The 12560-nt window shown below is 34.7% G+C and overlaps 2 protein-coding genes across 2 annotated transcripts; one reads left to right on the top strand and one right to left on the bottom strand.

Annotated features, from left to right (window-relative positions):
* Positions 1-302: 302 nt before the first annotated feature.
* Positions 303-4531, bottom strand: LOC129319091 (probable anion transporter 4, chloroplastic). Its single transcript, XM_054964135.1, is given in 10 exon segments — positions 303-876; positions 1233-1411; positions 1587-1620; positions 1711-1848; positions 2102-2248; positions 2356-2400; positions 3136-3511; positions 3687-3913; positions 3995-4116; positions 4119-4531. Coding segments are annotated over 9 exon segments (1590 nt in total). The 5' UTR covers positions 4456-4531; the 3' UTR covers positions 303-876; positions 1233-1247.
* Positions 4532-9186: 4655 nt separating this feature from the next.
* On the top strand, positions 9187-11394 carry LOC129318443 (protein OCTOPUS-like). Its single transcript, XM_054963203.1, has one exon. It carries the CDS (start codon positions 9358-9360, stop codon positions 11065-11067), a length of 1710 nt encoding a protein of 569 aa, XP_054819178.1. The 5' UTR covers positions 9187-9357; the 3' UTR covers positions 11068-11394.
* Positions 11395-12560: the final 1166 nt, after the last annotated feature.

Below are 12560 nucleotides of genomic sequence, written 5' to 3'. Positions count from 1 at the left end.
AGTAAAATATTTTGTTTCCGTTCTTACAATACCAAACATCTTTTAATACATATTTCCTTTTCATTTTTACTTTTTTTTTATTACTCACTGATATTTTTTAAATCTCTCTCTTAAAGATTCAAACCCTATTTGCCAAGTTATAAAAACACAATCCCTTTAATTAGGCTCAACTATAATTTGTATTTCATTCCCATACTATTAAGTATTAATGTTCCCATTCTAGATACAATATTTACATTGGATGAATTTGTAGATAGAAAAAGGGCCCTTTGGTATCATGAATAAAATCTACATGTAAAAACTAGCACAACACATTATACACTTACCATATAAATGCTGAAAGGTTGAGATTGAAGCTGGGCATAAAAAGAAACAAAACAATCACCTTCCGATTAAATACATTTGCAAATCTGTTTTCTCCTTAAATTTATTTATTTTTATTAGAATTTGGATTATTAGCTTCTAAGTTTAACGTAAAAGTTCTCTCTTCTTTCTTGTAAAAGGATTAGGCAACTAACAAGTTGCTTGCGCAACTTATCATGATCCACCATCTCTTTATCGACTTGCTGATTCATTTGTAACTAAAATCCTTCAGCCAAGCAAACCAACTCAGCACCATTATCATCTTCTACACTTTCTTTCTTCTTTCCTTTCTCTTTTTGCTTGGTCACTTCAATATATTCTCCATATCAGGGAAACCCTTGTACTCCAGATGCACCTGAAGCAGAGGACCAGAGGACCCCAGATAGATGATATACAAGGCATTGAATTTACAAACGACAATAGGTCAGCTTCTTCCACACGACAAGATTCTTGTACTCCTTTGTACACAAGACACTGTACTGTAAGCGTAGCAGTTCCATATACATCAAACGACTGTTCAAAGAGAGTTTAGACACAATTCGTCAGCAATTTACAAGAGGCCATTACTGGTCACGCCTAAAAACAAAAATCCATTATGATATATCTTAAGGATTTAATATTCAGCCGTTGGAAAAACCATTGTCGAGCACTACTCTGTTCCCTATTATTTTTTCCCAATGCTAGGGAATAAGAGAGATTATTTGTATTGACAGTGCCTGCCATATTATTCATGGATTAGGCTCACAAATAAGTTTGTCATCGATTTTGTAAGTAAAATCTCTAGAAATAACACGGCAGCACTCCCTGACTAAGAAAAATCCAGAAAATAATGCAAGTTTAAGATAAATCGAATAAGATATTATACTCACCAGGTTCATCAAAAATTACTTTATCCCCAGTAGAGAAGAGGTTGTAGAAAAGAGCAGAAAGAAAATAAAGGAGTGATGTAAGCAAAGAAATCCTTGGAAAGACCCAATAATATCAACAAAAAAACCAGTTCCAACTGTGCCAATTATAGCAGCCAATGTTCCAGCAGTGAGTGCCATTCCTAGAAAAAAGATCAGAAAACCCTCGTTTACAACATATTATTCTGGATTGCCAGGACAATTTTTATTTGAACTCCTCCAAGATCACAAAGTTCAGGCTATAAACCATTTTAAAGGTATATACTGATTAAAAAAAATCATGAAATGTCATCTTATAGGATAATGACAAAATCTTACCGTGTAGAACGCCAGAATATTGTGGTGCAATCTCCTATAATGTGAAGGAAGAGAATATTAGGTTGGAGTGAGAAGACTATGGTACCTAAAAACAATGTATTTTCATAATATAGAAAATAAAAACCTGAATGTTCACTAGGAAACCAAAGTGGCTGAAAGATTTCAAGCCAAATGCTAAAGTAAGCCAGGCAGAAGCAATTGATGGAATTTTGGCCGTTACCAAACTGATGAGACATATTCCAGGACCAACAAAGCCAATGGACTGCAGTGACAAAACACAAGAAGCATGGTCCATATAAACTGATATACATTGGGAAGATTGAAAATTAACAAATGTAAAGAGGAAAAAGAAAAGGGAACCAGAAAAGTTTTCCCAGCTCAGCATGCCCATGGTATAAGCTAACTCAGGAATAAATTATCACACTTGTAAATTTCAAGATCCTCTACATCTCATTTGATAAATTCACTTCATACTAAATAAAATTTAATAAACCTCTATGCTATATTCTACTTACTTGCATGATCTTGCGAGTCAAAGTGACACTTAGACCACTTTGTATCATCATATCTGCCCAAAAGCCAGCCACGTAATTCATGATAGCCATCAGAACCCATGGAACAGCACTAAACCATGCTGCATGTCTGAGATCCACACGATATACCTGTGATCAACAATCATGCATTAACAGTCCATAAAATATTCATTCCAGCATAATTTTATGCATGCTTAACAGAAAAAATCAACAATCCTACATATAATGAGACTTACTGAGCTGAAGTATATGGGCATCCAGGAAAGAAAAACAAAAAATCCCTGTGAAATAGGAAAAATAATATCAAATTTTGAAAAGGACAAAGTAATTTTGATAAAAGAATAATTACAATAAGGCATGATATCATCTTGCAGACAGTTCTTTCAAGTTTCAACATTGATGCCCTGCACTAATATACAAGTCTTTATTGGCCAACTGGCCTCGTCATCATAGTATACATTTTTTTATAAAAGATTCTGTTAGATTATTCTTCACTGGTAATTAAGTGGGTAGCTGGGAATGGAAACAGAAGTAAAGATTACTTTAAGGCCACATTTTTGGTAGGAAGAGTTCCTAGTAAAGAAAGTGGGAAATGGATAGGGCAAGGGAAAGAGGTCTGCTGGAAAGGACACGAATCATGTTTGGTAGGAGAGGAAAAGGAAGGAAATCAATATGTTTTATAAGTTGGTATAAATGAATTAGAAAGGGAAAGGGGCTTTCCAGTAGTTTATGAGTGGGAAAGCACTCTTCCTTAAACAAGGGAATATGATGTTCCCAAGGAAAAAGGCTTGCTTAACGCCAAACACAAGGGGAAAAAAACACTCTCCATCACCCTTTCCCTTTCCCTATCTCTCTTTATCTTGTATCAAACATAGCCTAAGAGGTAAGATCAGTTAATCCTGCTGGGATATGGCACTAGGAAATTACATGTCAATTCAAATGATTGTAAGCTCTAATTAAGAACATTATAAGCAAGACGCTGTTATTAAGCAAATACTATGGATGTGAAGCATTACCCAGCTGTGCATGCCATTTGCAACAAGCAAGGCCCATGTTGGTAGCTTTGAAAGCAAGCGCCTGAAAGGTGGGCTCACTTTAACTTTACTTCCACTAGGTTTTATTGTCTCCACAGCAAAGGATTTTTTCCTTTTATTCAATATATACTCCAACTCATATTTTGATATCTGAGGACTTCGATCTGGAGTGCTTGATGTTGCTGATAACCACACCAGAACCCAAAGAAACCCTGACAATCCAAAAATTACAAATGGTCCAAATATACCACCTTTTGACATAAGGATTGGGGAAAGCGTAAGCCCTATTGCAGACCCAATCTGAAACCCAGCCATTGCAATTCCAACAGCTCTTGACCTTTCTGTTTGAGGAAACCACCTAAAGGGAGAATGAAACCAGTCATTATTCCCCAATTCAGCATTGTTGCTTCAGCAACTTCTTATAAATTCAGTAACAATAATAACCAAAGAGTCATGTCATTGTCATATCCATTGAAACAGTCATCCCAGTGATCATCCCAAAACGAACTTTGTAAACAATCAATAGCCAATACCTCGCCACCATGTTATTCATGGAAGGAAGAGCCACTCCTTCCGCCATGCCAAGCAAAGCACGAACGGCAAGCAGTGCCCACAAGGAAGTCTCTGCAGCCCACGGAGTAAGAAAAGTAGCCAGCGACCACAGAGCCACACCCCAGGCCATGACCACTTTGCCACCAAAGTTATCCACTAATACTCCTCCGGCTATAGGTGAAACCAGATAGCCCCACAGGAAAGCTGACTGTCCATAAGTATCAGTAAAACAATAAATACGCAGTAGCGGAAACTCTCACAGGCAATTCTTCAAGTATTTGAAACGCACCTGAACAATTCCAGAGAACGAGCGGCTCCACCCGTTAGCAAGCGACAAAGGCACGATGGCCACCGACATAACTACACGATCAGCATTGCAAAGCGCCAGAGCTAAAGCAAGCATCGCCACCACTTGACTCTCTCCGAAGTGATGAACTCAGCGAAATTCGGCTGCTGCCGATGCGGAACCTGCTTGTCCCCAGGAATCGAGTTGAATTGGGCATCTTCGGACGACACCTTAGGTCGGGGAAGAGAAAGAACGCGGCGGAAAGCAGTGGAGGCATTCCAAGATTGAATATTGTGTGTGAAAAACGAGTTGGGGTTTTTGTGTACGAAGAAACTCAAAGAGACGAGATGAAGGTTTGGTGATTGAAGGGAGGTGGGTCTGGTATGGATTCGTGAGCGTCGGATGGGTTTCGGGTCGATTGCTCCCTTGGGTAAGGAAGCAGAGGGAGGGAGGACGGAGGACATCGGGCGGCGCGCGGAAACAGTGATGTAGCAAAGCAGTGGATTTTTTCAACATCGGGAGGGTCCAGTTGGCGAGCTCTAGTTACCCACAAACTTCCGAACAACACCTCGTACTGTTTTTTTTCAAAAAAGTAAAATCAATTAATATTTTAATATTAATATTATCTAAAAATATAAAATTTATTCCATGTCACGGCCTACTGTCAACCAATTGCTTTTTCTAACCAACTCATGTAATTTAAAAAATTGATTAAATATAATAATTAAATTAAAAATTAAAAATTAGATTAAAATATTCTTATAATTAATCTTTAACATATAAAAGAATTGAGTTCGTCTCAAAAATAAACTTTAATTTTATGATAAGGAATTTAGAAAATTATGATAAATATTTCTTGGATTTTATAACTTTGTTTATAAAAAATAATAAATATATGATAATTTCTTTTATGACAAGGGCATACCGAATCAATGCATCCATACAAAGTTGAGATTATCATCATGAAGCCATGAATCCATATATAAGTAGTTGGGAAAAAAAGGACCCATAAATAAGTACGAAAATGTTATCAAAATATATTGTTTGTGAATAATATAGATCATTATTGGCCAAAGGATAAAAAGTAAATAATACGGAGACTTTAAAGTAGAAAGAAGAAGAAGAAAAAGATGAAAAGTGAGAACGCACAAGAACACTACTCATGAGTCTCATTCATGTGAAATTGCATTAATTTTTTTTGTCCGGTAAAAATAATAATGATACTAATAATTCATTTTTTGCACGTTATGTTCATAAAAAGTTTTACACTGTTTGTATTATAAATCACAAAAATAGATTATGATTCATAAATTATACGAACATGAGTTATATTTTCTTAAGATTAGAATTTGCAAAATAAGGCTCTTGAGATGAAAGCTGGATGAGGATTAATTGAGAAAAAGGATTCACCATGGGCTCAAGTAATAAAAAGTAAATATAAATGTGGCAGCGATTTGTTGCCAGCTTGCCATCTATTGGGAAATCTCGTGCAGGGTCAGGTCCCCTTTATGGCATGGTATTCGAAGTAACTGGGAGAATGTGGAGAAGGGATAAGAGAAGATTTGTAATAGGGATGGTAATGGGTTGTCCGATGGAAAGCCGAGAAGAACGGAAAATTTACAATTAAATGGGCTTATGATTTGCTTGATGGAAATGATCATGGTCATGACCCTATCTGGAATAGAATTTGGAAACCGAAGATACCTCAAAGATGTCCGTAAGACTTTTTCTTGGGCTGCTCTCCATGATAGACTTGTTACCAATAAGTCTAGATATGAGAGAAATTTGGGTACAACCTCTGGCTCTGATACGTGTGGGGCTGAGGTCGAAGACAGAGTCTGAAACGCGTAGCGTAATGTTTGGATGGGAGTGCTTCAGCCTAATATAATGCACTCGTGAAATGGTGGTCTCGTAATTTGAGGAGGAGTGCTGCTGAAGCACCACTGATCAGTGGGGTGAGTTGATTGCTACAATCTGTTGGCTATTGTGGCGACGTAGGGATGCTAGGATTTTTTTAGCGAAAAATGTGGGGTGTTGAGACTGTGATTGCTCAAGCAAGTGGTATTCTATTGTGTGCGAATCAGGGTAGGGGCAAATTGAATATGGTGAATATTCATGGAGTAGCAAATTCTGATAGGGAAGATTTTCTCTAGTAGGCAGATTATGGAGTAGAAATTCTGGTTGATGGTGCCTATTCAAGCAGAAGTAATGCCTTGGGAAGTGGGGGAATTCTCATCAAGCGATTGAGAGAGAATGTGGAGGCCTTCATACTCCTTGGGAAGCGCAGAATTGTAGGCTGGTTACACGGGATTGAAAATTGCTCGTGGGAAAGAGGTTACGAACGAATAATATTGATCAAGAATGATTGTGCCGATGCTATTGCTCTGATAGAAAACCGGATTAACCCCCTTCATGAAGACTACAACATCAGTGAGGATGTTAAGAATCTGATTCAATGAGAATGGCAGGTTGATTTAATCAAAGTTGATGGAGAGATGCTGAACGATGCAGATTACCTGGCTAAGCATGCCTTCAGTCTTCCTCCGGGATTTTATCCGCTGCTTGCTGACATGCTTGTCACTTTTCTCCACTCGAGCCATGCGACTTGGTTTACCTTTTGTTTTGTTGCTTTAGCTTTCTGTTTTTTTTTTTTTTTAAATTTCTCTTTTATCCCAAAATAAAAATAAAAAAATACTGGTTTTGTTATTTTTTTGGCAAAAAGAAAAAAAAAAACCTATAAGGTCTAGGCTTTAACCATAATAATAGGAGGATATTCCTATTGTCCTCTTATTATTATAAGGAGATGTTTATGAATAATAAAAAATAAAAAAATAAATTTTTTTAGTTCCAAATAATAATAAAGTCAAACTATTGTTAAAAATAATTTATAACTCATTAAATAATACTCCCCCTGATTCCATTCATAAAATGCATTCTAAAAGATATATTTAATTTCATTTACAAATTACAATGTGACTTTCTAAAATTATCTTGTATAAAAAAAAAAAGTAACATAACATTACTTTTTAAATTTATTATATAGGGACATAATTGAAATTCTATACACTTTTATTCATTGTACTTTTTCTATTTAAAAATATAAGATATTTTTAATCGAATTTTACCTTCAATGAAGTAGTTATCAACTTTTCAACTAGCTCTATTATTTTATATTTACCTCTATTAAATACCCTACAATAAATATAAAATTATTATAAATAAGGACACTTTTAAAAAAGACAATGATTACACCTCAAAAAAATTAAAAATACTTTATATTTTTTTAACAAAGAGAGTATTTTTTTTTGTATTAATGTTGATAAAATTAATAAAAATGATTTATAAAAAAATTGAAAGAGTAAATTTCATTACAAAAACTAATTGTTTATTTTCTTAAAAAATATTGGAATGACCTTGTGCTTCCCTAAGCGCGATGGTACATGATACCGAGGTCTTGTACTCTTGTGTATAAAATGCAAAATAAAGCGCAAGTGCAATAGGAGGGACTTTCTATATATATTAAAAAAATAATACCATATAATTTAAGAAAGTTAATTAATTATAATAATTATATTTAAAAATAAAAAAATAAACTAAAATACTTTGTGTTAATTAATATAATCATAAATTAATTATTTTTTATTAATATAAATTATAAAGAGTAATTTAAAAAAATAATAAATGTTTATTAAAATGAGTGATTTTGCTTATAAAAAAATACAACTCAATAGTGATAGTTTATTTAATAATAAAAAACAAAGGGAGTATTGCAACAGTTTGAATTTATGCATAATTTTTAGTTTTTATTATTTTATTGGATTTACTTTTAGTCTTGGTAGTTTTTTTAATTCTTATAAAGACTAAAAATATTAAAAAATAAAAATTATAAGGACCTAAAAAATAAAGGTTACCCAACTTTTTTAAAATTATAGAAATTAAAAATATTAAAAAAATTATTGAAACTAAAAATAAAATTTGATGAAACTTTGAGGATCAATAATCATGTTTTTTTTAAAAAAAAGAGTAAGTATTTACTTGTTTATTTATTCTTAAATTTATGATTTATGGTTTATGATGAATATATATTAAAAAATATAAATAATTTTAAATTTAAGTTTGAAAAATTGAAAAAATAAATAAAACACGCTTGAATAAGTATTTTACTGTACATAGTTTACTGATGAATCAAAATTAATTGATGAGTGCTGATGAGTGCAACAATGCTGTGCCCGTTTGTATTTTAGTTAGATATAATATATTATAAAAATAATTAATTAAATAATAAATTTTAATTATAATTAATTATGTTATAACGTAATCTATTTAGATATTATTTTTTTAAAATTAATTTTAGTAGAATTAAAAATATTTAAATAATTTAATCAGAATTAATTTTATCTATATAAATTATTGTATAATTTAATTCTTAAATATTAAATATTAATTTTTTAAAAATACAAGGTTTAAATTTTATTAAGAAAAATAAGAGAAAAGAAGAAAGTTTAATTTTATTTTTATTAAGTTATATATTTTTTTGTAATTTTTTTTGGACCTGTCTTTATATTTTTTTTCAACATTTTTCGACAAGCTTTTGCCACAAGCTCTAATTCACAGCTTTTGAAAATAATTAATTTTTGACTCAAAAATTGATTAAGAAGAAAAATGGGTGTTTGGATAATTTTGTAGAGAATCAATTTTTTGGGTTAAAAATCATTATTTTTGCTATCCAAACACACACTCTAAAAGCATAAAATATTTTTTTAAAAAAAATAAAGTCTTGTTTATTATGATTATTTTAATATTAACTTGCATTATTTTAAAAATTTAAAAATTTATATTTAATAAAAATCAAGTTAAAAATTATTAAAATTTTAAATAAAGTTAATAAAATTTAAATTTTTTTAATTTTAATAAAATATGATGAAAGTATTTTATAAATGAAACTAAGAGTATAAATTAATAAGAAAAGAGAGTAATAATCTAGTATATTGATTGATTCGTATGCTTGACAGAAAATAAATTTCCAAAACTGACGTTGTATTTTTCTAAGTTAAAAATAGGGGCTTCAAGGTTACGTCATCGTCAGTCAATTAAGAACTAAATTAGTATTAATGTTGTTAAAAGTGTTGAATTAATAGAAATGACTGGCAGTGAAAAATGCTATGGCAGGCAGGGTGGGAGCCTGGGAGGTTTAACAAAGGTTCCCTTCATCCGCAATTTCATCGCCACTTTCTCGCTTCACTCCTTCCCACACAGAGTCCCACTGTACTCTCTCTCTCTCTCTCTACTCATCTTGTCTTCCACTTGCCTTCTTCCTCTATCATGCTCTCACCCTTTATTCTTCTACAAATCTTCCCCTTTCAGCCATGACTACTTCCAAACCTCACCGTCTCTCCAGCTGCCACCGCCATCCCGCCAGGCCCGTCACCGGCTTCTGCGCCTCCTGTCTCCGGGAACGACTTGCCGGCATTGAGTCCTCTGGCCAAGAGGTTCATCTTGCAGCTGAGCTCCGTCGCACCAAATCTTGCTCCGGCGGCGGCCTCGCGGCCTTTGCCTCTGCCATTTCGGAGCCTCGTCGGAGGTCCTGTGAGGTTCGGGCCCGGAGCACGCTGTGGGATCTCTTTAATCTCGATGACGAGAAGAAGTGTCTGAATCGGAAGTTTGAGGTGGAATTGGGAAGTTTGAGTTATGAAATACGAGAGGAGGAGCAGATTGGGGATGTGAATGAAGCAGTTAGGGTTTGTGGGGATAGTTTTATTTGTGCTGCCGATAGAGGAGATGAAGTTGATGACGAGGAGGAGACGAAGACGATGAAAGAATTTATAGATCTTGAATTACAGAGAGGGAAGAATGCAGGGAGAGATTTTAGAGATATTGCTGGCAGTTTCTGGGAGGCAGCTTCGGCGTTTAGCAAGAAACTGAGGAAATGGAGGCGGAAGCAGAAGATGAAGAAACACAATGGCACTGATCATAATGCAGGCGTTGGTTTGACAGCACTGAAGGTTGAGAAGCCGAGAAACAGAAGATTGAGGGAGACTCAATCTGAGGTTGGCGAATATGGGTTGGGGAGGAGATCTTGTGATACTGATCCAAGGTTGTCACTTGATGTAGGTAGAGTGTCTGTGGATGATTCGCGGATTTCTCTTGATATGCCTCGAGCTTCTTGGGACGGATGTTTAATTGGGAAGGCATGTCCTAGGCTTTCACCAATGATATCGGTTGTGGAGGATACTAATGTTTCTGTTAATGTGATTGAAAACAGAGTTTCAAATGAAGAGAAAGTGAATCTGGAAAGTGCTGGAGAGCCAAATCCTGGTGGATCAGCTCAGACCAAAGATTATTATTCAGATTCTTTGTCGTGGCAGCAACGCAGAAGGAGTTTTGACAGATCAAGCTCTCTTAGGAAACCAGCTATACCAGAAGTTGATGAATTAAAACTGATATCCAATGCCAAAGTATCTCCTGCTACCACAGAGTTATTCTACGGGGCGAAGTTGCTGATCACAGAGAAAGAACTGATGGAGAGGGGTTTGAAATCTCCGAATAATGTTCAAACCGATTCTGTACTGGGATCTACTTCTGAGGATGCTTCTGATGCCACTACCGGTGTTAACCAAAGGGCCTCCAGGAAGCTCCCAAACTGGCGCAAGATGTGGAATAAGTTGGGCCTAGTACAGAAGAAGAAGGAACAAAGGTTAGAAGAAGAGTATGGTGCTGGAGAGGTGGTTAATAAGCCGATCACAGATTCTTGGCAAAAGCTGAGGAGGGTAGTTAATGGACAAGCAAGTGAATCAGTTAGTCAAAAGCTTATTCGAAGTTATAGTGTTAGCTGTAGAAACCCCTGTAGAATGGCTGGTTTGGTCAATAGCTTGGGGGCTCCTGAGACCAAAAGCAACGTTTTGAATGGAAGACAAGACTTTATGCTTCAAAGGAACCGGAGTGCTAGGTATTCGCCAAATAATGCTGATACTGGCTTGTTGAGGTTCTACTTGACACCATTGAAGAGCTACAGGCGAAGCAAGTCTGTAAAGAGTAGCATAAAGGATTTGCACCCAACAACCAGAAGTGTCTTGTGAAGCTTTGTTAACTTTTGCAAGTATATCTGGTTGTAAAAGCATATATAATGTAATTGTCGTTGTTCAGGAGATAAAGTACAATTACATAACATTGTTAGATTCTAATGAGAAAATTTCATATGATGTTGGTGGCAGAAATAAAGTATTATTTAAATAGAGTTGTTGACATAGGAAATATCATAATTGCAGCACTTAATGTAATCACCTGACGTATATTGCTAGCAGACATTTTTCCGTGGTTTTATCTTTTGCAGTGATGTTCTGTCTCAAGTTATTGTCACTAGATCTAGTAAGAAAGACTCAACTCAGTTCTTTATATTGTTAGCAGACGTTTTCCCATGGTTTTATCTTTTGTAGTGATGTGATGTCTCAAGTTTATTGTCACTAGATCTAGTGAGAAAGACAACTTATTTCTTTCATGAATGTGAGGGGTCATATTTTAGAGAGAAAGCTATTGTTTCCAGTTTCTGGGCCGGCCCCCCCCCCCCGGGCCAATGCTCCACTGCTTGTTATATCAGGTTGAAATTGAGAAACTCACGTTTTTCTTTAAATCTGTACCTTCTCTGGTTATCTTGAATATAAGATTCTTTAATAGGTAAAAACTATGCTGTAACTCCTGTTTATTCTTGAACTAAAATGGTGTGGACACTGGACAGTTCCTGTTTCCTAATGTTGAAGATATATGGTTATTGAGAAGTTCAGGATATCTATTCAACTAGACACAGTTTTCCCATGCGTTTCACAGAATCTAAGGTGAGGCACAATGTTGATGGCTTATGAATAATATGATTTGCTATAGATTTTATATTAATTAATAGCAAAATATAATTTTAAATTCATGTACTTTACTTGAATTTTGTTATAGGTCCCTGCACCTTTTTTTTAGATATTCTAAGTTCTTACACTTTTAGTTTTCAGCATTCACTAAAAAAAAGTACAGGAACCTATAATAAAACTTAAGCAAAGTATATGAATTTAAAGTTATATTTTCTCTTAGTTAATTGATAATTGATTAACTAGCGCTGAATTGTAAAGTAGTCAATTTCTATGTCTCATTAATAAAAAAAGCAGTTCATTGGATACCCTTTCTCCCAACTTACTGAATTTATATACGTAGTTTGCATGTGTAGCTTGAATCTTATGAGGATTTAATGCTGCTAATACCTTCCTTTAATAAATATCATTGTCCCTGCCGCATCATGTAAATCAAACAGGCGTACAAAGCATCATATTCTGTCTCTAGGCTGCATTGATATTTGGGCGTCATGTCCTTCCTTTTCTGCCACGATTGAATCTGCGTAGTGTTGACTGGAAAAGGGGGCTAGCAGGCAGGGAAATGGTTTGCAAATTTTTAGCATGTCATCATCCGTACCATTAATGGACGCTTTCTTGTTGAAGTGAAGCCTCCAAAACTATTCATTTTGCATGTTACACTTTTTGGTATTGCATATTTGGGATGACACTAAATTTCTGCTTGTACAGAAGCAGGATTT

Source organism: Prosopis cineraria, unplaced genomic scaffold, assembly GCF_029017545.1.
Source record: "Prosopis cineraria cultivar Desert tree isolate PC_DT_omini unplaced genomic scaffold, ASM2901754v1 PC8, whole genome shotgun sequence".
Lineage (NCBI taxonomy): Eukaryota > Viridiplantae > Streptophyta > Magnoliopsida > Fabales > Fabaceae > Prosopis > Prosopis cineraria.
This window is presented reverse-complemented; position numbering and strand designations above follow the sequence as displayed.

Excerpts from the sequence above, each read along its gene's own strand:
- LOC129318443 (XM_054963203.1), top strand. The coding sequence starts at position 9,358 with ATGACTACTTCCAAACCTCACCGTCTCTCCAGCTGCCACCGCCATCCC.